Source organism: Mustela lutreola, chromosome 7, assembly GCF_030435805.1.
Source record: "Mustela lutreola isolate mMusLut2 chromosome 7, mMusLut2.pri, whole genome shotgun sequence".
Lineage (NCBI taxonomy): Eukaryota > Metazoa > Chordata > Mammalia > Carnivora > Mustelidae > Mustela > Mustela lutreola.
Window position 1 is genome coordinate 36,932,884 of NC_081296.1, and position 26,625 is coordinate 36,959,508.

The 26,625-nt window shown below is 42.3% G+C and overlaps 1 protein-coding gene across 1 annotated transcript in view; it reads left to right on the forward strand.

The window, feature by feature from the left end:
- Positions 1-3,352: 3,352 nt before the first annotated feature.
- EDC3 (enhancer of mRNA decapping 3) overlaps positions 3,353-26,625 on the forward strand; it is a 61,651-nt gene continuing 38,378 nt past the window's right edge. Inside the window, exons 1-3 of the mRNA XM_059180383.1 lie at positions 3,353-3,506; positions 22,007-22,188; positions 25,811-26,130. Of these exons, the coding sequence (XP_059036366.1) occupies positions 22,025-22,188; positions 25,811-26,130 (484 nt within the window). The 5' untranslated portion in view covers positions 3,353-3,506; positions 22,007-22,024. The remainder of the gene's footprint in view (positions 3,507-22,006; positions 22,189-25,810; positions 26,131-26,625) is intronic.

Below are 26,625 nucleotides of genomic sequence, written 5' to 3' on the forward strand. Positions count from 1 at the left end.
CGACAGGACCCGTGAGCAGAAAGAGCTGCTGCCCCAGGGACGAGGAGTGGCCTATTATGTACTTCTAAGTTAGGAAGGGGATTAAGGATGATGTAAGTCTCTAAGGAATTTTGGAAGCAAGGTTTCTAGGACCTTGAGGGGCTAGCTATTGTCTGGGGGAAAAGCTTATTCATTACCAGTAATAAAGCTTCTCGTGAGACCCTTTAATGTGTATCAGTGGGCCATCCGCTTGGGAATGATTGTCGACACTATCTTGGAGGTTTAGAGATAAAGTTTCTAAAAGAATTGTTAAAGTAGACTTAATAGGATCCTGGTTGGGGATAGGGGTTCAGTCAGTCTAGGATTGAGTCCCTAGAGGAGAGTCACTCTGCCTGTTTTAAGGGCTTGTCAGTAGGTAAGGAAATTTAATAATTTTTCTTCTGCTTCTGTTTCCCACATCAACATGACCCGAAATTGTGTCCTCTCTTTATTTCTATTCTTTTGTAAAGTTGTCTTGGGCACGGGAGAGCCACCTAAATCACCAGGACAGTTGCTAATCTTAAGATTTCTGTGTGAGTTTCCTCCTCATTGGTCTAATGTGATCCCCTCCACATCCCTGGTGTCACCTCTTCCGGCCACGAGAACTCCACTGTGAGCCGGCTGAAACCAGTAACTGATTGAATTGAAACCCAACTAGGCACCCTTTCCAAGGAAGTTGGCTGTGAAGGCTGCATGTGTTGGAATGTCGCTTAGGCCATGATGGAATTCTATCTTTACTGTTTTCTGTCAGTGTCCTGTAACTACTTAAGCTACAAAACTGGATACTTTCCTCTTGAAAAGCTTTTTTTTTTTTTTTTTTTTTTTTTTTTTTTTTTTTTAAGTTGAAAACCTTTTCTAGTGTTTTCCATGGGTTAAAAACAGCCGGTTCTTTGTGGCCTTCACAGTGGGGCCTTCAGCAAGACTAGCCAAGCTGCGGTGCAGCCTTCACAGTAAAGCAAACTCGGTCCATACATCAGCACCCATCATAGAATAGAATGCAATGGTTAGGAGTGCCTGGGTGACTCAGTTGTTAAGTGTCTGCCTTCGGCTCAGGTCATGATCCGGAGGTCCTAGAACCGAGCCCCACATTGGGCTCCCTGCTCGGCGGGAAACCTGCTTCTCCCTCTCCCACTCCCCCCTGCTGTATTCCCTCTCTCACTGCGTCTCTCTGTGTCAAATAAATAAAAATAAAATCTTAGAATGCAGTGGCAAAGCGGGGGAGCAAGGGGGACGGCAGGGGTAGAGGTGGGCAGGCCTTCATCCTACAGGGCGTTTATGGCAGGTGGTGATCACAGCAGTTTCATTTGAGGGATCCCTTGGGTCACTTTGGCACTAGGAATCTCTGACAAATCCTGCATGTAGGACTCCACCCAGGAGTTGGGAGTTGGAGGTCAAGGGTCGGGGGATGGGAGTTGGGTCCAAGTGGTGCACGTTAGGGGGTGGTTTTCTTGGTAATGGACCTTCTCTCATCAGTCCCCAAGGACACTCCACTGGGATACCTATTTAACCCACTGGAAACAATTCAGATTGCAAAATTTAAGAAGGGTACTGCATGGCCTCAGGAGGATCTAGCAGTTAGGTCTCTTCTGCAGGAAACGGGGCAAATAGATGGAGGTAGCCTAGGTCCTTCCAGACCTTTGGGGTTCTAAATCAGGACCCAGACCTAAATACCTCTTGCAGAATGTGTTTGGTCATAACCAGACTAGTAAACTTCTTCCTGATATACTGGGTGATAATGATCTAAACAGGCCTCTTCTGAATAAACCCAGATGGGAAGAAACACAGGCCATCCCTGACAAAGGGGATGCTGCCTCTCATTGTTCTCCTGTTAGATTCTCTCTCATTCATTTCCCAGGTTAATGGCTATAGTTGGAAACGACTGTCTGTTAGTTTACCTCAGGATATGGGCTTTAAGGAATATTCCCGGGGCACCTGGGTGGCTCAGTCAGTTAAGCCTCTGCCTTTGGCTCAGGTCATGATCCCAAGGTCCTGGGACTGAGCCCCATGTCAGGCTCTCTGCCTATCAGGGAGCCTGCTTCTCCCTCTACCTCTGCTGCTCCCCCTGTTTGTGCTCTCCCTCTCTCTAATTAATAAATAAAATCTTTTTTTTTAAAAGGAATATTCTCAAGCAGCTGTCAAAACTCCCTTTGTTTTGGAATAATTCTGTGTTCCCCAGCCAGATGTGGACTGCCTATTCCTTCTTTTTGGCAGGAAAATATGGCATCTGCTCCTCTCTTGAGCTGATCGCCTCTAGAACTGGGAACCCTTTCTCTGCCTCTGGCCATACTTTGCCTCTTCAGTCTCCCTTTTCCCTTCGTGTTTCTGCACCGCCTTGGGTGCAGCCTGCCTAAGTGGCTTCTAGACCGTCCTCAGTGTCTTTACCACCTTTGGCTCCTCCTCCTCCCAGGAGCAGAGAGCATACTCTGGATTTAACACAGCGCACTTCAATTTCTCCACCAGTGTCTCAGGTAAAAATTAACAATGGGGAGCAAACTCACGACTTTTTTTTTTTTTTTAAGATTTCATTTTTTTGACAGCGATCACAAGTAGATGGAGAGGCAGAGAGAGAGAGAGAAAGAGAAAAGCAGGCTCCCTGCTGAGCAGGGAGCCCCATGCGGGACTCGATCCCAGGACCCTGAGATCATGACCTGAGCCGAAGGCAGCGGCTTAACCCACTGAGCTACCCAGGCGCCCAAACTTACGACTTTTAAAAGCGAATCCAGGTGGAACAGAGTTCGGTATTTAAACTAATTTAAGTTTTTGGTTTAATTAAGGTAGCCCTGTCTTTTAGAGTTATCAGCATTAAATGTGAAACTTTCATTTAACCAAGAATTGAAGGTCAGATAAGCTTGTGTTATCTCTGTTGCAATTTTATTTTTTAAAAGATTTTATTTGAGAGAGACCGAGCTCAAGTAGGCAGAGTGGCAGGCAGAGGGAGAGGAAATGCAGGCTCCCGGGTGAGCAAAGAGCCCGATGGGCTGCTGGACTTATTACGTCCCACATCGGCAACTGATCAAGGATGGGGTCCACGTCACCATCCACTCTCTCCTCTCTAAAGTCCTCAGCTCTTCTTTGGGGATAAGCCCAAGGGGTGTAGAGGGAAAGCGGGAACTTTTCATCCCCCAGGTCTCTGAGCCGGAGAGTGGGGCAGGACCCCAGCTCCAACCAAACCTCTACGCGACAACAGTAGGCGGGGTTCACAGAATGGACGCCCATGCGCAGTTTAGGAAGGCCGCAGCGCCTGCGCTCGCCACTGTCTCCCAACCTCTCAAATTTCCCGGGCGCTCCGCCCCCCAACCGCTCGCCCTGTAGTTGCCAAGGCGTCGCGCCGGAAGTGACCTCACGACGGTGGCGTGGAGACGCGGGGCGCTTCCGGCCGCCGCTGTGGGGTTGGGTTGTGGAGAAGACCCTCAGCCTCCGGGTCTTCTCCTGTTTCGGGGTGGACTTGGCGAGGTGTGCGGAGGAGGCGGCGGCCAGACGGCGTGGAGGTGGGAGCGAGGCGGCGACTGGGCTGTGGGTGCTTGGGGGAGGGGGCTTCCGGGGTTGCTAGGCGGGTTTGCTTTTAGGCTTTGGGGTTCCAGGCCTTGTAGACATTTTTATCAAGGCCGGCGCGAGCTGGGGACCGGGTCCTAGGGTTTGCGTCAGGGGGTATGGTTTGAGGTGGGAGACTGAGGGCAGCAGTTCTAAATGAACCGGGAATCGTATGAATTGTGAGGCATGAGCGGCCTAGGCTCTTGGTTTCGCCTCGTTGATGGCCGCTGCAGTTCGCCCACTGTTTGCTCCCTGCCTCAGTGTCCTTTTGCACAATGGAATAGGGTGGCATGGAAAACCTCGGGTGCCCCAGCCGTGACCGATAGCCTGAGGACGGAGGTGAACTGGGGTCTGAAAGGGAAGGTGGTTGAGAAATTAAGGATACCTGCCAGGGCGCAGCTTCTTGATTATTTTCAGCTGTAGTTTATGTCTGAGCTTCTTCAAGTGTTCTTTGTGTGCTGTTGATTGAATTTCTCAGTAGTTGGCTTGTTGAGCGGTTCAAGTGTTGTGGTGTGCAAGGCGTAGCTCTCGCCTGCTTGGCCAGTTTTAAGTGACTCTCCCAATTCCAGAGCTAGGAGGAGTCCTTAACAACTCTCCTATGGTTACTGATGAGAAATCAGAATGATTTTTGTTCTCTTCCCTAGCCAGTTTATTTTTATTTTTTTTTTTTAAAGATTTTATTTATTTATTTGACAGCGAGAAATCACAAGTAGATGGAGAGGCAGGCAGAGAGAGAGAGAGAGAGGGAAGCAGGCTCCCCGCCAAGCAGAGAGCCCGATGCGGGACTCGATCCCAGGACCCTGAGATCATGACCTGAGCCGAAGGCAGCGGCTTAATCCACTGAGCCACCCAGGCGTCCCTTTCCCTAGCCAGTTTAAACAGATTTCAGTCTCCTGTCAAATAGAGGTGTTTCTACCAATTCAGAACATAAATGACTGTCTCTGAGCAGGTTAGTATTTCAACTGGAAACCTCAGGTGGATTCTAGGCTTTTTTTTTTTTTTTTTTTTTTTAAATGATGGCAGATTAGGTGTACCGAGTTCAAAATTCCTGTTGGTTTCTCTGTATGAAATGAAGATGGTTACAAACATAACTTTTTGATTACTAAGAATTTCTTTGGTGGAGCTTCCTTGTGGGGGTAGGGCTGTGGGACTAGCAAAGTGTGATTAAACTTTTTTTGACTGGGACCCACGGTTAGATACATTTACATTATGACTTAATGTGCTCCAAGCATACGCAGAGTACACACACACAGAGCCCAAAAGTTTACCCTTTCTGCGTATGATCCCCTTTGACACTTTCTGTTTCATTAAAAGAAAAAAAGTTGATGGCAACTCACTAAATTGACTATATGTCTGACCGCTAAAGACCCCTAGTTTGAAAAACAAACTGGGAAATGTGTCTTTTTCCTGTCCTTTATAGGCAGAGGAGCAAGGGTACTAGAGTTATAAGTTCTGTCAGAACAACAGGACAGGACATTCAAATTGGTATCTCAAAGGAATGTAGTGATAGTGTGTCAGAATTTTAGCAAGGCATTTGGTAAGTCTTTTATGAGGACTTGGTGGATGAGATAGGGGAAGTTGCTAGAGTGGGGTAAAATTAGATGGAATCCTGGTTTTGAGCATCAGTGTCTGGAGGGGTTTGATTTATGGATACAACTTACAGTTGGGATTCTGGTGAGTTGAGGCTGCATCACTTTCTTTATATACAGTATGTATTTAAAGCTTTATCTGGAAAGTGTGCTTATTAGATTTGTTGCCTTTATGAAGTGAAGAGAGAAGATATCATCTGGTTAATCTCAAGATTTGTCCAGTGCAGTTTAATGAAATGGAAGGGTCATATACGTGTGAAAAATTTCAGTTGGGTCCAAAAAATGCAGTTATACCAGTTAATGAAGGTAGAGATGTGACTTAGGGGCTCGAGTAGAGTCTCAGTCTTCTAAATCAGTCACATGGTTAGAGCTGACGTGCCCTACAGTAGTAGATAACATTAGGCGAATGTAGAATCTAGAAGAAAGGAAGGTTGACCCTAGCACTGGTTGACTCCGTCCTGGAGTATTGGGTGTATGTCTGGGTACTCTACACAAATAAATTAACTTGGGGGTAGAAGTTAAAAGGATTTGGAATTCGTCAAATTTTCAAAAATAATTTTTGTGTGTGTGTGAAGATAGGATGGAGTTGCTTTGGGATGAATGATTCTTTTTCCCTTGTTACTCGGGTCTTAAAACATTTTTTAGTGTTCAGAACATTAGAAAATCTATGTATTTCTTACACATTAAGTTGGCATTTGAAATTTTTCATCATGAATTTAAGTAGTTTTAATAGTTTAGGATGTAATTTTTGATGTGTAAATATTGGCTTTTAAAAAATAAATACAAAGGGTGCCTTGGTGGCTTAGTTGGTTAAGCGTCTGCCTTTTTCTGCCTTCTTCGACTCAGGTCGTGATCCCAGGGTCCTGGGATGGAGCCCCGTGTTGGGCTCCCAGCTTAGTGGGAAGCCTGCTTCTCCCTTTCCCTCTTTTCCTCCCCCTGCTTGTGCTTGTGCCCTCTTTACCTCTGTCAAGTGAAAAATAAAGTCTCTAGATAAAAAAATAAAAAATACAAAGTTATCTAAATACACAATTTGATATTTTTATTTTATTTTTTAAAGTAGCTCCATACTCAGTGTGGGGCTTGAACTCACAACCTCCAGATCAAGAGCCACATGCTCTACTGACTGAGTCAGCCAGGAGCCCCTTGATGTTTTAAAAATGTACAAATAACTTTTTTTTTTTTTAAAGATTTTATTTATTTATTTGACAGAGATCACAAGTAGGCAGAGAGGCAGGCAGAGAGGGAGAGAGGAGGAAGCAAGCTCCCTGTTGAGCAGAGAGCCCGATAGCGGGGTTTGGTCCCAGGACCCTGGGATCATGACCTGAGCCAAAGGCAGAGGCTTTAACTCTCTTGAGCCAACCAGGCACCCCCAAATAACCTTTTCTATATTAAAAAAAAAAACTCTTCTAAGATATGTATAAATGGTGTATTTACTTGAGTTTTGGATATTAAACCAATCTTCTGTTCCTGGAATGAACCCCACTTAGTCATGGTGTATATATTTTTTATATGTTGCTGAATTTAGTTTGCTAAAATTTTTTTTTTTTTTTTAAAGATTTATTTATTTATTTGACAGAGATTACAAGTAGGCAGAGAGGCAGGCAGAGAGAGAGAGAGGAGGAAGCAGGCTCCCTGCTGAGCAGAGAGCCCGATGCGGGACTCGATCCCAGGACCCTGAGATCATGACCTGAGCCGAAGGCAGCGGCTTAACCCACTGAGCCACCCAGGCGCCCCTAGTTTGCTAAAATTTTGTTAAGGATTTTCATGTCTGTGCTCATGAGGGATGTTGAGGTTTTCTTATGATGTCTTTAGCTTTAGTATCAGAGTGATAGTACCTTCATAACAGTGGTGAAATGTTACTTTCTCTTTTGTTTCCTGAAAGAGTTTGTGTAGCATTTTTTATTTTTCTATATGTTTGGTAGAATTTATCAGTGGACTCTTTGGAGCCTGAGCTTTTTTTTTTTTTTTTTTAAGATTTTATTTATTTATTTGACAGAGCACAAGTAAGCAGAGTGGCAAGCAGAGCAAGAGAGAAAAGCAGGCTCTCTGCTGAGCAGGGTGCCCGATGCAGGGCTTCATCCCAGAACCCTGGAATCGTGACCCCTGAGGTGAAGGCAGCCGCTTAACCAGCTGAGTCACCCAGGTGCCCTTTTTAAAAAAGATTTTATTTATTTATTTGACAGACAGGGAACACAAGCAGGGGGAGCAGCAGGCAGAGGGAGAGAGAGAAGCAGGCTCCTTGTGGAGCAGGGGGCCTGATGTGGGGCTCAATCCTAGGACCGTGGGATCACGATCTGAGCCGAAGGTAGATGCTCAACCAACTGAGCCATTCAGGAGCCCCATTTAAAAAAAAAATTAATTGATTAATTTGAGAGAGAGAAAGTAGATGCATAGGGGAAGGGGCCAAGGGAGAGGGAGAGAGAATATCAAGCTGACTCCTCACTGAGCAGAGAGCTGGAAGGGCCCCATCCCTTGACTCTGAGATCATGACTTGAGCTGAAATCAAGAGCCAGAGGCTTAAATGAGCTACCCAGGCAACCCACTTTTTTTTTTTTTTTTTTTTTAAGATTTTATTTATTTGGCAGAGAGAACAAGCAGGGGGAGCAGCAGGCAGAGGCTCCCCGCTGAGCGGGGAGCCCAATGCTGGGCTCGATCCCAGGCCCCTGGGGTCATGACCTGAGCTGCAGACAGACTCTTAACTGACTGAGCCACCCAGGTACCCCCCGCTTCGTTTGTTATAACCCCTACACCCAGCATGGGTCTCGAGCTCAGGACCTCGAGATCGAGAGTCATATGCTCTACCCACTGACCCAACCAGGCACCCCGCTAATTAAGTTTCTCTGCTTGATACAGGTCCATCCAGATTTTCTATTCTTGAGTCATTTTTGGTAATTTGTATTATTCTGGGGATTTGTCTGTTTCATAGTTTTCCTTTTTCTTTTCTTTTCTTTTTTTTTTTTAAAGATTCATTTATTTTAGAGAGTGTGAGAGTGCAGGAGTGGGAGAGGGAGAGAGAATCTCAAGTGGACTCCACACTAGCTCACAACCCCAGCCAAAAGGGAGTCCAGGAGTCCAAGGCTCTACTGACTGAGCCATTGAGGCACTCCAAGTGTGGCGGTGTTCTGATTCACCTTAATTGGTAGTGGGGCCTGTTTGGCCCACGGTCTGTAGTTTTCAGACTCATGTCTGAAAACATATTACTTTAGGAGTAATAAATTTATGGCTGTAGTTTTCAGACTCATGTCTGAAAACATACTACTTTAGGAGTAATAAATTTAAGGTTAAAAATATTTTATTGATAATCCAATTGTGTGGGCTGTTTAGGTTTATAAAAGAGTATGGAAATTGATTCCCTTGCTTGCATATCTTCGTGTACCCCTAAAGATGTGTGTGTTTCAGTTGAAGATTGGAACTTCATTTCCAAGATGTAGAGAATTTGTTTTTGTAGTTGCATTTTTGTTGTTTTGTTTGGGTGAGAATGGAAGTGGCCCTCATACTATGATTTTCTAGGGCCTTAACTCAAGTCCCTTATCCAGTCAATATTTCCACTAAAAGGAGACATTTGAAATAAAATTTAATAATAGAATATATTCTATAATATATATATGATATAATATATATCATCTCTGTTCTCAGAACACATCCTTAATGTGGAAAAAGTGGTAGTTTAGCATTTGAGCAAATAGTCCATAATACTCTATGACTTCCTGTGTAATATGGCCGGAATAATGGGTACGTTTGTTTCCCACAAAGACAAATACAGAAATGTTTAACTCTTTATTCTTGATAGCCCCCCAAACTGGAAATAACCCAACTGTCTATCAGCAGTAGGATGAGGGGCGCCTGGGTGGCTCAATGGGTTAAGCCTCTGCCTTTGGCTTGGGTCATGATCTCAGTGTCCTGGGTTTGAGCCCTGCATTGGGTCAGCAGGGAGCCTGCTCCCCCCAGCCCCCTGCCGCCTCCCTCTCTGCCTACTTGTGATCTCTCTCAAACAAATAAAATGTTAAAAAAAAAACAAAAAAACAACCAACAACAGTAGGATGGGTTTATACATTGAAGTATAGTTACAGAATACTATGTAGCCATGAGAAAGAATGAACTATTGCTACCTGCAACAACAAGGATGAATTTCACAGGTAAATATTGAGCAAAAGAAGCCAAACATTTTATTTCTTTATTTATTAAAAGATTTTATTTATTTATTTGACAGAGATCACAAGTAGGCTGAGAAGCAGATAGAGAAAGGCAGACACAGGTTCCCCGTTGAGCAGAGAGCCCAATGTAGGGCTTGATCCCAGGACCCTGGGATCGTGACCTGAGCTGAAGGCAGAGGCTTTAACCCACTGAGCCATCCAGGTGCCCCTAAGCCAAACATTTAAAAAGAAAACCTTTATGATCCCATTTACGTGAAGTTCAAAAACTGGGATCGAGCCCCGCATCAGGTTCCCTGCTTAGTGGGGAGTCGCTTCTCCTTCTCCACTCCCCCTGCTAGTGTTCCTCCTCTCGTTGTTTCTCTCTCTCTGTCAAATAAATAAATAAAAAATATATTTTTTTAAGGATTTAATTTATTTGGCGGAGAGAGACACAGCAAGAGAGGGAACACAAGCGGGGGGGGGGCGGGGGGGGGAGAGGGAGGAGTAGGCTTCCCGCTGAGCAGGGAGCTGAATGTGGGACTTGATCCCAGGACGGTGGGATCATGACCTGAACCTAAGGAAAAAGCTTAACGGCTGAGCCATCCAGGCACCCCCAAATAAATAAAATCTTTTTAAAAAAATTGTCTCTTGATTTAGGTGGTAGTTATATGGGTGAATTAGTATGCAGTAATTCATTCATCTATACGCTTATAATATGTAGACTTTATAGTATACCTTGATGGAAAGGTAGAATGTGAAAGGCATCAAAGGCTGGTCTCCTTGTGGCTCCTAAATCTCCTGCTTCAGCTGTTGCTCTTCTTTTAACATAAAGGTGTTAGCCCTATAATTAATGAAGGCTCTTTCCTTAATGAAGGCTCTTTCCTTAGTGTGTTCATCTGATTAGGAACCCAGATGGTGACACTTGTTTTAGATTCACGGTTTTCAGTTAATAGAGGAATTTTCTTTCTTTCTTTCTGTCTTTCTGTCTTTGTTTCTTTCTTTCTTTCTTCTTCTTCTTTTTTTTTTTTTAGATTTTGTTTATTTATTTGACAGAGATCACAAGTAGGCAAAGAAGCAGACAGAGAGAGGGGAGGAAGCAGGCTCCCTGCTGAGCAGAGAGCCCAATGAGGGGCTCCATCCCAGGACCCTGGGATCATGACCTGAGCTGAAGGCCGAAGCTTTAACCCACTGAGCCACCCAGGCACCTAATAGAGGAATTTTCTTTATAGAATAAACCTTTTTGATGAGTTTTGAATAATGCATTAATGTTGTATTTTACATAGAGGGAAGTTTGTTACAGGTTGAGTACTTTTTTTTTTTTTTTTTTTACAGATTTTATTTATTTATTTGACAGAGATCACAAGTAGGCAGAGAGAGGAAGATAAGCAGGCTGCCCGCTGAGCAGAGTGCCCAATGCAGGGCTGGTCCTAGGACCCTGGGATCATGACCTGAGCCTGAGCCGAAGGCTGAGGCTTTAACCCACTCAGCCACCCAGGTGCCCTGAGTAGATACTTTTTTAAAAGTTTCTATTGTAGAACTGGCAATCCACATGTTGAAACTATTAAAAAGTCTGCTCAATTATTAACAGTATAAACCTGGATGTACAACATCAGTGTCTTTTTTTAAAGATTTTATTTACTTATTTGACAGACAGAGATCACAAGTAGGCAGAGAGGCAGCCAGAGAGAGAGAGGGGGAAGCAGGCTCCCTGCTCAGCAGAGAGCCCGATGTGGGACTCGATTCCAGTACCCCAAGACCATGACCTGAGCCGAAGGCAGAGGCACAACCCACTGAGCCACCCAGGCACCCAACATCAGTGTCTTTAAATTCTAGTTGACATACAATTTTATATTTGTTTCAGGTGTACAGCACCATGATTTGATAATTCTGTACATCACACTATGCACACCATAAGTATATGTACCATCTGTCACTGTACATTGTTACAATATTACTGTGATTATCCTTGCTTTAAGATTTTATTTATTTGACAGAAAGAGGGAGAAGTAGGCCCCTGTTGAGCAGAGATCCTGATGTGGGGCTCAATCCCAGAACCCTGGGACCCTGACCTGAGCCAAAGGCAGACACTTAACTACTGAGCCACCCAGGCGTCCCCATTGTTACAATATTATTGACTATATTTCCTGTGCTATACTTTTCATCCGTTACTTACTTTTTAAGTGGAATTTTGTACCTCTTAATCACCTTCACTTATTTTGCCTATCCCAACTCCTGCTCCTCTGGCAGCCACCAGTTCTCTGATTCTTTTTCTGTTTGTTATTTGTTTCGTTTTTTAAGATTCTACATGCAAGTGAAGTCATATAATACTTGTCTTTATCAGACTTACTTCATTTAGCAGAATAGCCTCTTGTCACAAATGGCAAGTTCACATGCATTTTGACGGCTGAATAATATTCCAGGGTTTGTGATGTACATTGCATCTTCTATCTTCATCTCTCGGTGTGCACTTAGGTTCATTTCCATTTTTTTTTAAAAGATTTTATTTATTTATTTGACAGAGAGAGATCACAAGTAGGCAGAGAGGCAGGCAGAGAGAGAGAGGAGGAAGCAGGCTCCCCGCTGAGCAGAGAGCCCGATGGGGAACTCAATCCCAGGACCCTGAGATTATGACCTGAGCCGAAGGCAGCGGCTTAACCCACTGAGCCACCCAGGCGCCCGGTTCATTTCCATTTCTTGGTATTGTAAATAATGCTGCAACGAATATAGGGGTGCATGTGTCTTTCCTTTTTTTAAGTATTTTATTTATTTATTTGGCAGACAATGAGAAAGGGAAGACAAGCAGGGGGAGAGGGAGAAGCAGGCTTCCTAATGAACAGGGAGCCTGTAGTGGGGCTGGATCCCAGAACCCTGGGATCATGACCTGAGCAGAAGGCAGATGCTTAACAACTGAGCCACCCAGGTACCGCCCCCCTTTTTTTTTTTTAAGATTTTATTTATGTATTTGGAGAGAGAGCATGAGCTGGGGAGGGTCAGAGGGAGAAGTATGCTTCCTACTGAGCAGGGATCCTGATGTGGGGCTTGATTCTAGGACCTTGGGACTATGACTTGCGCCCGAGACAGATGCTTAACTGACTGAGACACTCAGGTGCCCTGCATGTATCTTTTCAAGTTAATGTTTTCATTTCTTTGGGTAAGTATCTTGTAGTGGAGTTATTGGATTGTACAGTATTTATTTTTTTATCTTTTAATATTTTATTTTTGCATGTGCACATGTGTGCGTGTGAAAAGAACAAATGTGTGTGCACATGAGCATTGGAGAGGGGCAGAGGGATAAGCAGACTCCCCGCTGAGCAGGGAGACTCCATGCTAGGACGCCAGCAGTTGCTTTACCAACTGAGTCACCCAGGTAGTAGTCACCCTGATTGTAGTTTTGATTTGTATTTCCCTGTATTTTGATTAGTGATGTCTCATGTGTTGGCCATCTGTGTCTTCTTTGGAAAAATGTCTGTTAAGGCCCTTTGGCCATCTTGAATCAGATTATTTGTATTTGTTGTGTAAGTTCTTTATAAATTTTGGATATTAAACCTTTATTGGATATATCATGTGCAATCATATTTTCCCAGTAGTAAGTTGCCTTTTTCTTTTGTTGGTTTCCTTTCCTGTGCAGAAGCTTTTTATTTTGGTTCAACATAAGTGCCTTTTTTTTTTTTTTTTTTTTTTAAGAGCGAGAGAGAAAGCACACACACATGCAGGGAGAGGCAGAGGGAGAGGGACAAGCACACTCCTTGCTGAGCGTGAAAGATGTCACAGGGCTCGATCCCAGGACTCCCAAGATCGTTACCGAGCCAAAGTCACGCTTAACCAGTTGAGCTACCTAGGCACCCTTTATCATTAGTCTTGAAGATACATGTTGAATGAGGAAGAAGTAAAAGTCTTTTTCACATCTGATTAATTTCTGGTATTCAAAAAAATTCTTGTTATTATGGCTTTCTTCATCTATCTAATAAAGGCATCAGAGTAGGATTGTGATGGAGTATAAGTGATAGGAAGTGAAATTCATACTTTTGTGATATTAAGTAGACAAAGTCTTGTGAGGACATTGGAAATAAGCCTAAAGTGTATTTTTTGCCTTTTACCATTATCAGTGCTGTATTGGAAATTGACCTGATTTCTTAATTTCTTATATTGTTAATTGTAGCAGCTGAGTTATGGGTATGTGGGGCTCATTATGCTATTCTGTCTACATTTGTATATGTTTGAAATTTTTCATAAAATGTAAAAAAGAGTCTTATGATTGAGTCTGCTAATGCATTATTTTCTGTTCTGTCAGCGTAGTTTTCTGATACTGCTTAGTTGGATCACTGGAAAACAACCTGAGTTTTCTCTTTAGGTTTTTGTGTTTCTGATGGGTCATACTCTCCCCCTGACAAGAGTGTTTTTTAAATTTTTCCTTCATTAGACTCTATATTTTATGTAGGTATGTTTCTTCTTTTTTTATTATTTATTTTTTTTGAGAGAGAGCAAGTGAGCAGGACCAAGGGTGGGTGTGTAGAGACACCACACTGAGCGCAGAGCCCCCATGTGGGGCTCAGTCTCACTACCACAAGATCATGTCCTGAGCCCAAACCCAGAATCAGGAGCTTAACTGACTCACTCAGGCGCCCCTTATGTAGGTATATTTCTGAAATTGGTATTTGAAACCAGCTCGAAATGCTATTTTTTATTTTTCATGGAGAACACTAAGCAATATTTCATTTTGTACTTAATACTGTATATTTATATTCATGTGCTATCTCCTGACTTCCTTCTGTGTATAGGGCAGTGTTAGATTCCATATCTTATATAGGATTTTGCATAAAGGGTATTATGATTTTAGAACCATTTCCAAGAAGGGCCACAACATTTAGATATAAATAGATACTCTAGATTTTCAGCGATTAACTTCTGTCAGATTTATTATGTGTAATTCAGTCATTGATTAGATAAATATTTTGAGCTTTTTCTCATTGTAAGCACTCTGTTGGCTGAACAAGACAAGGTTTCTTGCCCTCATGAAGCTTACATTTTAGTGGGGTGATAGAACATAAACCAAAAAGATAATTTATTTAGTGATGAATTTTGAGATCATAACCGAAGGTGAGGTGTTGAAGAGCGATGGGGAGTAGTGACATTAGATTAGGGTAGCCAGGGAAGGCCTCTTTGGGGGATGGTGACATTTTAGATACCATATAGACAAGATAGAATTAGCTTTTCATAGAGTTTTGTTGTAGTGTCTTTTATTCCTTTTTGTTGTTGAGTAGCATTCTGTTGTATAATACCATGACTTGTTTATCTCTTCTCCTTGTTCCCAGTTTTCCTGCTCTATGAATAAAGCTGCTGCGTACATTTGTGTACAAGTTCTTTTGTGAATATGTTTTTGTTTTTCTTAGGTAAATCCTGGGGATGAAATTTTGGGTCATAAGCATGTGTTCAATATTAAAAGAAACCGCTAAACTCTTTTCCAGAGTTGTATCATTTTACATGGTCAGCAGTGTAAGGGGGGGTTCCGGTTGCTCCACGTCATCCCCCATTTGGTGTAACCTACCAGCCCTTTTTAATTTTAAGCCATTGTAGTGGGTGTAAATGGTATCTTTCAGTGTTTTTTGCCAATTTAATATTTTTTTATTGTTGTAAAATACATATAAAAGTTACCATTTTGGGGGCACCTGGGTGGCTCAGTGGGTTAAGCCTCTGCTTTCAGCTCAGGTCATGATCTCAGGGTCCTGGGATCGAGCCCCATGTCAGGCTCTCTGCTCAGCAGGGAGCCTGCTTCTCCCTCTGTCTCTGCTTGCCTTTCTGCCTACTTGTGATCTCTGTCTGTCAAATAAATAAATAAATACATCTTTAAAAAAAAAGTTAACCATTTTTAAGTGTATAGTTCATGGCATTGAGTACACTAAAGTTGTTGTGCAACCATCACCACCACCCATCTCTAGAGCTTTTTCATGCTCTCCCAAACTGAAATTCTGTACCCATTAAACAATAATTTACCATTCCCTGTTCCCGCAGCTGTGGCAGCCACCTTCTACTCTCCGTCTCTGATTGAATAGTCTCTTGTGATAAGTAGTCTCTTGACTACTCTAGGGACCTCATGCAAGTGGAATCATACACGATTTGTATTTTCGTGTCTGACTTATTTAACTTCTCATAATATCAGGATTCATCTGTGCTGTAACATATGGTCAGAACTCCTTTTTAAGACTGAATGATATTCCACTGTATGTGTTTACCACATTTTGTTTTTCCATTCAACCATCGTGGACATTGGAGTTGTTGCATTGTGTTTTAGTTTTCATTGCCCTGATAATTAATGATGTTGAGCAGCCCTCCCTGTGTTTATTGGTCATTCAGATAACCTCTTTTGCTCATTTTATTTTTTTTAATTTTTAAAAAGATTTTATTTATTTGACACACAGAGAGCGGTCATGAGTAGGCAGAGATGCACTCAGCGGGGGAGGGGGAAGCAGGCTCCCTGCTAAGCAGAGAGCCCAATGCGGGGCTCCATCCGAGGACCCTGAGAGCCAAAGGCAGAGGCTTAACCCACTAAGCCACCCAGGCGCCCCGGATATAAGTCCTTGATCAGATGTATCGATTGTGAATGTTTTCTTCTTGACTTGCTCGACCCATTTTTTCCCCCTCTTGCTTTGGGGTGATAGAGAAGAGGGCAGAAGTTTCTTTTTGCTTCTTGAAGTACTTCACTTGGCTGCCTGGGAGGTTGTCTCTATTGAGGTAATTTTGGGATGTGGCTTGGTAATGTGGAATACCTTCCTAAATATTTTATTACATTACTGTTATTTTGTTATTTATTTATTATTTATTTACTTACTTTTTAGTCAGGGGAGAGGTTCTCGCAGTGGGGGACTCAGTCTCACAACATTGAGATCATGACCAGAACTGAAATCAAGGGATGCTTAACTGACTGAGTCATCCAGGTGTCCCCTTGATGAGTAAACCTCTAGATTTTGATGAAATCAAATTCATCGGATTTTTTTCTTTTATGATTAGTACTTATTTGTGTTTTCTCTAAGAAAGCTCTCTCCTCTAAGGCCACTGAGATACTCCAATTTTTGTTTTTGTAGTAGCTTTAGTTTTATCTTTTATGTTTAGTTTGTTTCAAATTGATTTTTTGTATCTGGTGTGGGATAGGAATAGGAGGTTATTTTTCCTCATATGTTCAGTTCTAGCACCATTTTATTTTTAAGATTTTTATTTTTTTTGACAGGGAGACCCAGGGAACAGCGAGAGAGGGAATGCAAGTAGGGGGAATGAGAGAGGGGGAAGCAGGCTTCCTTGCTGAGTAAAGATCCCAATGCTGGGCTCGATCCCAGGACCCTGGGATCATGACCTGAGCCAAAGGCAGCCGCATCACTACTGAGCCACCCAGGCACCCTTCTCGCACCATTGGTTGAAAAATACTTAGATTTCTTTATTGATTTATCTTGGTGCTTTGATCAGTAGTCCGTGTGGGTCTGTGTCTGGATACTCTTCTGGTCCATGGATCTATTCGCTTATCCTTGCACCAACACCATATTGATTTCTTTCCTTTTTAAGATTTTATTTATTTGTTGGGGCGTGGGTCAGGGAGAGGGACAAGCAGACTGTATTGAGCATGGAGCCCAACTTGGGGCTCAACCTCTTGACACAGAGATCCTGACCTCAGCTAAAACCAAGAGTTAGCTGCCCAGCTTACTGAGTCACCCAGGTGCCCCAACACCTCAGTGGTTTCTCTAGCTTTATAGTATATCTTGAAATAAGGTGGTATAAAACATCTTTGCCTTGTTTTATATTTTCATGATTATTTTGGCTAGTCTAAGTATTTTGCATTTCCATATACAGTTTATTTTATTTTATTTTTTAAAAGATTTTATTTATTCATTTGGCAGAGACACAGCAAGAGAGGGAACACAAGCAGGGGTAGTGGGAGAGGGAGAAGCAAGCTTCCCCCCAAGCAGGAGCCTGATGTGGGGCTCGATCCCAGAACCCTGGGATCATGACCTGAGCCGAAGGCAGAGGCTTAACCCACTGAGCCACCCAGGTGCCCCTCCAGCTGGGATTTTTATTGATATCTGTGTTTGATCCCTAGATCAGTTTGGGGAGAATTGACATTATCTCTTCATTTATTTACGTCTTTTAATTTTTCTCAGGGGTCTTTTGTAGTTTTCATTATAGCATTCTGCACATTCTTCATTAGATTTATTCCTAAGTACTTGATGTTTTTAAATACTATTATAAATGATATTTTAAAATTTCATTTTCAGGGCATCTCCATGGCTCAGTTGGTTGGCTTTCTGCCTTCAGCTTCTGTCATGGTCTCTGGGTCCTGGGTTTGAATGTTGCATAGGACTTCCTGCTCGGGATCATGACCTGGGTCAAAGGCAACATTGCACTGGGTAGAACATACAGTACAGTGTTGAATAGAAGTGGAAATGGTGAAAGTGGACATCCTTGCCTTGTCTTAGTCTTGTGGAGTAAAGAAGTCATTATTTCACCATTAATATGATGTTAGCTGGAATTGTTTTGTAGATGCCACTACCCTCCCCTTTTTGGTATCACAAGTGGATGTTGAATTTTGTCAGATTATCTTTCTGCATTGTGTGTGTGTGTGTGTTTTTAAAAGAAACATTTTTTTTTTTAAAGATTTTATTTATTCACTTGACAGGCTGAGATCACAAGCAGGCAGAGAGGCAGGCAGAGAGAGAGGAAGTTCCCTTCCTCCTGCCAAGCAGAGAGCCTGATGTGGGGCTCTATCCCAGGACCCTGAGACTGTGACCTGAGCCGAAGGCAGAGGCTCCAACCTACTGAGCCACCCAGGAGCCCCTGTTTTTTGTTTCTTGTTTTTTGTTTTTAGATTTTATTTGAGCAAGATGGAGAGTGAGAGAGCATAAGAAGAGGGAGCTGCAGAGGGAGTAGCAGAGGGAGAGGGAGAAGCATACTCCTCACTGAGCAGGGAGCCTGATGTGGGGCTCTATCCCAGGACCCTGGGATCATGACCTGGACAAGGCAGATGCTTAACCGACTGAGCCACTCAGGCGCCCCTATTTATTTATTTATTAATTTAAGATTTTATTTTTAAGTAATCTCCGCACCTAATGTGGGGCTTGAACTCAAAACCCTGAGATTGAGAGTTGCATGCTCTACTGACCGAGCCAGCCAGGCACCCGTATGTTTCCGCATTTATTGATTTTATACATGATTTCCTTATTTATTTTGTTAACGTGGTAGAAGACATAAATTTTATTTATTTATTTATTTGACAGAGACACAGTGAGAGAGGGAACACAAGCAGGGGGAGTGAGAGAGGGAGAAGAAGTAGGCTTCCCGCTAAGCAGGGAGTCCAGTGCAGTGCTCAGTCCCAGCACCCTGGGGTCGTAACCTGAGCCAAAGGCGACGCTTAGCTACCAAGCCACCCAGGCACCTGGCATGGATTTTTTTGGTTAAACTTTTTATTTGAGATACTTTTAGATTTGTATGCACTTGTAAGGAATAATACAGAAAGATTCCATATACCCATCCTAGTTTTTCTCATTGATAACATCTTCAAAAACTGTAATACAGTGTCACTACTAAGATGCTGACATTGATGTGGTCCAGATACAGAATATTCCCATTACTATAAGGATCCCTGGTGTTGTCCCTTTCATAGCCATCCTCATTTCCCTCCTGCCTCACACCCTTCCTAAACCCTGGGAACCACTCATCTCCATGTCTGTAGTTTGTAGTTTTAAGAATGTTAACATAGATTGAATCCTGCGGAATGCAACTTTTTAACTTTTTTTCCATGGTATGGAGGTACCAGTTTGTTTAACCATTCACCCTCTGAAGGTCATCTGGGTTTCTAGTTTGGGGCTATTTTTGTGAACTTGACTTCCTTTCTCTGGGATAAATGACCAGTAGTGCCGTTGCTTAGTCATGTAATGGTTGCACGTTCATGATTTTTGTTTTGTTTTGTTTATAGATGGCTGAATTGTTTACCAAAATGGCCACATCATTTTATAATCTCATCAGCAATGTATGAGGAATCCAGTTTTTCCGCTTTGTTTCCAGGACTTGGTGGTGTCACTGTTTGTTTATTTTAGCTATTCTGGTGCGTGTGTAGTGATCTTCACGGGAGGAGTTTTAATTTGCCTTTCCCTAATGGTTAATGATGTTGAACATTTTTTCATGTGCTTGCTTGGTGTCTGTTTGTTTTCTAGGTTGAAATGTCTTCTTGTGTTTTTTGACCTTTTTAAAAATTGGATTGTTTGGGTTTTTTTTTTTTTTAAAGATTTTATTTATTTGACAGAGAGAGATCACAAGTAGGCAGAGAGGCAGGCAGAGAGAGAGAGGAGGAAGCAGGCTCTCCGCTGAGCAGAGAGCCCAATGCGGGACTCGATCCTAGGACCCTGAGATCATGACCTGAGCCGAAGGCAGCGGCCCAACCCACTGAGCCACCCAGGCGCCCCTGTTTGGGTTTTTTTAACTACTGGGTTTTGAGAGTTCTTTATACTAGATATTCTTTGTCTTTTTCAGATATGTGGTTTGCAAATATTTTTTCTCAGCCTGTAGTTTTTGTTTTTATCTTCCTACCAGGGTTTTTACAGAACAAAAAAGTTTTTAGTTTACAAGAATTCCAGTGTACCAGTTTGTGTTTTTATTGATTATGCTTTTGGTATCTTAAGAATCTTTTGCCTCACCCTAGATCTTGAAGGTTTCTCTTATGTTTTCTGTAAAAGTTTTATTGGTTGACATACTACATTTAAGTCTATAATCACTTTTAGTAAATGTGTAAATTATGACACTTAAGTCAAAGTTTATTTTTACTGATGAATATCCATTTGCTCCAACACCATTTGTGAAAGCTGTGTCATCTTTGTTGAGTTACTTTTGCACTTTGTCAGAGTTAGTTCAGGGTTTATTTTGTGTGGGTCTATTTCTGGGTTTTCTCTTCTATTCCATTGATTTATATATCTGTCCTCCTACCTGTACCGTATAGTCTTGATTACTATAGCTATATAATAAGTCTTGAAATTGAATAGACTGATTCCTCCCATTTTCTTGTCAGAATTGATTTAGCTATAAAATAGTTGCATAGTTTGTATGATTTGATGTCTAGGTAAATTTTATCTTTACTATTTATTCTTTAAAGCATTTATAAAATTCAGTGTTATTTTTATTCACTAATATGCATGCTTCTACTAAAAAAAGTAAAACAAATTTTTTTCAGTTCCAGTGTAGTTAACATACAGGGTTATACTAGTTTGAGGTATACAATACAACATAGTGATTCATCAATTCTATGCATAGAGCTCATCAAGATGAGTGTACTATTGATCCCTTCACCTATGTCACCCATCTCCCACCCACTTCCTATTTGGCAACCGTCTGTTTGTTCTCTATAGTTAAGAGTCTATTTTTGATCTGATCTCTTCCGCCCCCCTCCACTCTGCTTTCCTTGTTTGTTTTTTTTTTTAAATTGCATATATGATCGAAATCATACGGTAATTGTCTTTCTCTGACTGGCTTATTTATTTATTATTTTTAAGATTTTATTTATTTATTAGCAAGAGAGAGCAATGGGGTGTGGAGGGCAGAGCGAGAGGGACAAGCAGACTCCCTGCTGAACAAGGAGCCAGACAGGGGCCTCAGTGTCAGAACTTTGGGATCGTGACCTGAGCTGAAGGCAGACACTTAAACAGCTAAGCCACCCAGGTGCCCCATGACTGGTTTATTTTGTTTAGCATTATACATTATAGCTCCATCCATGTTGTTGCAAATGGCATGATTTCAGTTTTTTTTGTGTGTGTGGCCAAGTAATATTCTGTGTGTGTGTGTGTGTGTGTGTGTGTGTGTGTGTAACCCATACCTACTCTTTGAGTAGTGCAGTTACTGTATCATAGATAGGTTAGTTCTGTTTTTAATTTTTTGACGAACCTCTGTGCTGTTTTCCACAGTGGCTGCACCAGTTTGCATTCCTGTCGAAAGTTTTATTTTATTTATTTATTTATTTATTTATTTATTTAAAGATTTTATTTATTTATTTAACAGAGAGAAAGTGCACAGCAGGAGAAGCAGTAGGCAGAGGGAGAGGGAGAAGCAAGCTTGTCTAATAGGGGTGCCCATGCAGGGCTCGATCCCAGGACGCCAGGATCATGACCTGAGCCGAAGGCAGACGCTTAATGACTTAGCCACCCAGATGCCCCAAAGGTTTTATTTTTTATACTTTACTACTTCAGTTAAGGATGTGACAGAATATGCATTATTTTTTCTTTCTTTCTTTCTTTCTTTTTTTTTTTTAATAAGATTTATGTGTTAGGGCACCTGGGTCACTTAGTCATTTAAGCATCTTCCTTTGGCTCAAGCCCTGTCTCAGGCTCCCTGCTAAGTGGGGAGTCTGCTTCTCCCTCTCCCTCTGCCCTACCCCCCAGTCATGCGTGCGTGTGCGTGCCTCCTCAAATCTTTAAAATAAATAAGAAGATTGATGTATTAGCGTGCATGCACACAGAAAGGGGGGCCAGGCGGGGAGAGATAGAGGGGGAAGGAAAGAATCCCAAGCGGACTGAATGCAGAGTCCTATCTCATGACCCCGGGTTCTATCCCACAACCTGAGCCAAAATCAAGAGTCGGAAGCCTAATGGACTGAGCCCAGGTGCCCCCAGAATATGTAGTATTAAGGTTCAGATCCTGACATAATATTTGCTGAATTTAATGAAAGGTTTTTCTGTTTCTCAAGATTTGCATGACTCCTTCTCTCTACAGTGGTCTTACATCAGAAACATGGCTACAGATTGGCTGGGCAGTATTGTGTCCATCAACTGCGGAGATAGCTTGGGTGTCTATCAGGGAAGAGTGTCAGCCGTGGATCAGATCAGCCAGACCATTTCTCTCACCCGGCCTTTCCACAATGGAGTGAAGTGCCTCGTGCCAGAAGTCACCTTCAGGTGAGTGTCCTGACTGATTTCTTCAAATCTAGTCTGGTGGTCTGTGGAGCTTGAATCTAGGTCTAGTTGCCAACATTCTCTTGGATAGGGCTGCTTTTGAGTAGTGTCTTGTCAGGGGTGAGATTTTGCAGTCTTAACCTTCATAGTCTAGCTGTTGTTTCAGTATAGACTTTGTGTGGTAATTAGCTTTCAGCCAGGAATCAGGGTTTGTGAAACATTTTTCTTAGCTCTGGCAAGCCCTTAATATTCTTATTTAAATGGGTCAAATTTGGAATAAGCTTTCTGTTTTCTTTGGCTTTTGTTATTTGTGTTTTCTTATATCTAAGGCCTTTACTGATCTCCCCACCCCCCACATTAATGTATCTTTCTTTGTAGATTTGTGTCTTAATTTATCTCTAGAAGCACACTGTCACCAATAGCTGATGTCCTTAGTTACAGGAACATGTGTTTTTTAGTGTTTGTCTGCAGATTTCAAGTTCACTTGTCTTCACATCCCTCTTTTCACCAGTTTGTCACAAAATCTCCATTCTTAGGTTAAAATGGCAACAAAAACAACAACAAAACAGTCAGGCAAGAACTTCCTTGACTTTCTGAACAATACCTTCACTTAATCTTTTCTCTAGGAGTATCCATTCTTAATGTCTTAGCCCTTCTGAAGACTCAGTAGAAGGCATGCCCTCTGTGTTTAGGGCTACCCTTATCCCATATGCTTTATATACTGTCCTTTTCTGTCTCCTTTGACACTCTTTTGTGTCTTCATTTTCAACCTTCATACCTCATTTTCCTCTTTGCATTCTAACATTCCCAGCCTTCCCCCACAGGTCACACCCTCCTACACACCCACATCCACTTACACACACGCATACCTACACACCTGCCACATCTTGGTGTTTACCATTAGGTGTTGCCCTGTCATTTCCCTTCTCTTTATACCCACAGTTCTTTTCAGAGCAAAACAGTCTGCTTTCATTTCCTTTGTGGCCTCATTCTCTAGTCCTTCCTTAACCCCACAATTATCTTTCTTCTAACTTTATCATCTTGCTGAATGAGCTCTTGCCAAGGTTGCAAATGACCGAGTAGGCAAATTCAGTGGCAGTGTTTTAATGCTAACCTTAGTCAGATGCTCCCTAAGTGTTGAAGTGCCCTCTTTAATTTCTCTGTCACCCCTTTGGGTTTTCTTTCCATGTATTCCTCCATTCCTTTACATCCCCCAGCACCAGATTCCTTTTCTTCTCACTTTTTAAGATTGGTTTATTTAGGTTTTATTTTTTATTCTTTTCTCAGTCTGTAATCTCCCTAGACCATTTCATGTGTACTTCTTACACATTAATGAGACTCCAGATCTTTTTTTTTTTTTTTTTTCTTTTTTTGAGAGAGAGAGAGATCACAAGTAGGCAGAGAGGGGGAAGCAGGCTCCCTGCTGGGCAGAGAGCCTGACTCAGTACTCAATCCCAGGACCCTGAAATCATGACCTGAGCCAAAGGCGGAGGCTTAACCCACTGAGCCACCCAGGCACCCCGCAGAGACTCCAGATCTTTAATTAAGACCCATTATCTGAACTCCAGACACTTACTTTGTCTATTGGCCATTTCCAGGTGGATATCCCAGAAAATATCTTAGATTTAAGAATTTCAAAGCTTAGGGGCGCCTGGGTGGCTCAGTGGGTTGAGCCTCTGCCTTTGGCTCGGGTCATGATCTCAGGGTCCTGGGATCGAGCCCCACATCAGGCTCTCTGCTCAGCAGGGAGCCTGCTTCCTCCCTCTCTCTCTGCCTGCCTCTCTGCCTACTTCTCTGTCAAATAAATAAAAACCTTTAAAAAAAAAAATTTCAAAGCGGAGCTCATTATATCACCTGCAGGTTTCTTCCAAAGGTCTGCCCTTAATTGGTGGCTAATGACAGCTTTCCAAATTAGAAGCTTAGAATCATTGTAAATCCTTCTTTCTCTTTGTTCATCATATTCATTTAGTCACCAAACCCTATGGATTCCAAATGTCTCTTGGGTTCATCCTCTCCTCTCCCTTTGCACTGTCACTTGTCCTGTTCATCCTCTCTTTATTTCTCGCCTGGTCTCCTATTGGGTGCTTTTCCCTCTAGTTTTCCACCTTTTCTATAGTCACCAGAAAAATTCAATGTGATTATGATCTAGTCCCTGATTACCTCCACAGCCTTACCTCTTGGTGGCTTTCCACAAGCATCTTTCCCGTTAGTAACAACATGATGTTGGCACTTTGTCAGGTGTGCCGCATTTTCTCAGTCTCTGAGTCTTGGTTTGTGATAGTACTCCCCGCCCCCATACTGCTGGGCCAGCTCTTATTTTCCCTCCCTGCTCAGGCTTTGTTTAAATGTCTCATCGATTTCTGCCAGAGTAGCTTACATATTTTGCTTTTGGGCTCTTTGGCCCCCTATACACACCTCTGTCGCAGTATTTAACACTTTTGATTGTCTGCTTGTTTTTTCCACTGACCAGACTGTTCATTTTGGGCATGTGTTGGTTTTTGTCTCTGTCTAGTCCATTCTTAGCACAGGGCAGACCATATGGTAAGTGCTGTATATGCACTTGTGGAATGACAAAGTGAGTGAATGAATGAAAAAAATCTATTAGGCATTCTGAAAATCTAATATGCTGGTGATAGTTCTGTGATTAATAATAGGTCTCTTTAAAGGCCAGTGCTGTCACTTGACTGTTGTTGCTGAGCCTTGTCTTTAAGTAGTCTACTACTTTTCCTCACTTTTGCCTCTATACTTCACTGGAATGGAGCCCTGGATTAAGAGGTACAAATTTCCAGTTATAAGTAAGTCATAGGAATGTAAAGTATAGCATATAAAATAACTTCATTTGGTGACAGATGGTCACTAGACTCACTGTGGTGATTATTTCATGGTATATGTAAATATCAGATCATTATGTTGTACACCTAGAACTAATGCAATATTGTACATCAACTATACTTCAGTTAGGAAAAAAACAAAAAACCACAGGTCTGCAAAAGTGTAGCTGGTTGCTATTGATCCCAGTTTCATAATTTTTATTACTGTTAGACTTTGTGTGTGTGTGTGTGTGTGTGTGTGTGTGTTTTACATTGCCTGTATTATTTTTTAACGTGGTAAGGTGGCCACAACATAAAATTTACCATTTTAACCACTTTTCAGTGTATAATTCAGTGGCATTAAGTACATTGACATAATGGGCAACCATTACCACTCTCCATCTCGAGAACTTTTCCATCCTCCCACACTGAAACTTGATACCCTATAAACTAACTACAGTCCCCCTTCCTCTGGCCCTAATAGCCACCTTTTTACTTTCTTTCACTATGAATTTGATGGTTCTAGATATCTCATATAATTGGGATCATTTAATCACTGTCCTTTTGTGATGGCTTATTTTACTTAGAAATAGTGTCTTCAATATTGTAGCATGTGTCAAAATTTCCCTCCTTTTTAAGGTTGAGTAAATATTTTACTGTGTGTTTGTACCGTATTTTGTTTAGCCATTCATCTTACGGGGGGACTTGGGTTTGTTGGTTATTGTAACCTTTTGGTTATTGTGAAGTATGTTATTATGAACATTGGTTGTGACACCATTACAGTTTTGAGACTTGGATTCTTTTGTGTATTTCAGGGCAGGTGACATTACGGAATTAAAAATTTTGGAGATACCAGGTCCTGGAGAAAACCAACATTTTGGAGACCTTCATCAGACAGAATTAGGCCATTCTGGTGTTGGGTACCAAGTGGGTATCAATCAGAATGGCACGGGCAAGCTGGTGAAGAAGCCAACCTCTTCCAGCAGTGCCCCTCAGAATATCCCTAAGAGGACAGACATGAAGAGTCAGGATGTTGCCATTTCCCCACAGCAGCAACAGTGCTCAAAGAGCTATGTGGACAGGCACACGGAGTCCCTGAGTCAGTCCAAAAGTTTCCGCCGTCGGCACAACTCTTGTAAGTTGAATCAAGTTGATGTATCTTCTTAACCTTGTGTTTCAGGCCTATAAGCTCTTACCCACTGCTGTTCTTTAAAGAAATTCTTTATTGGGCGCCTGGGTGGCTCAGTGGGTTAAAGCTGCTGCCTTCAGCTCAGGTCATGGTCTCGGGGTCCTGGGATCGAGTCCCACATCGGGCTCTCTGCTCAGCAGGGAGCCTGCGTCTCTCTCTCTCTCTCTCTCTCTCTCTCTCTGCTTCTCCATTTACTTGTGACCTCTCTTTGTCAAATAAATAAATAAAATCTTTAAAAAAAAAAAAAAATTCTTTATTACCCTCATAAAAAAGGATGCTGGCAGAGCATGATCGACTTCATGCAGGGCTAGTCCCTCAGGATATTAAGGGAAAGAAAATAAGCTATTAGTGACTCACATCAGCTCCTTACTCTCTCCCTCCACTTAACTTCCTTCAAGAAAAGCCAGTGACCTGCCTGGAGTTCACATAGACAGAAGTCAT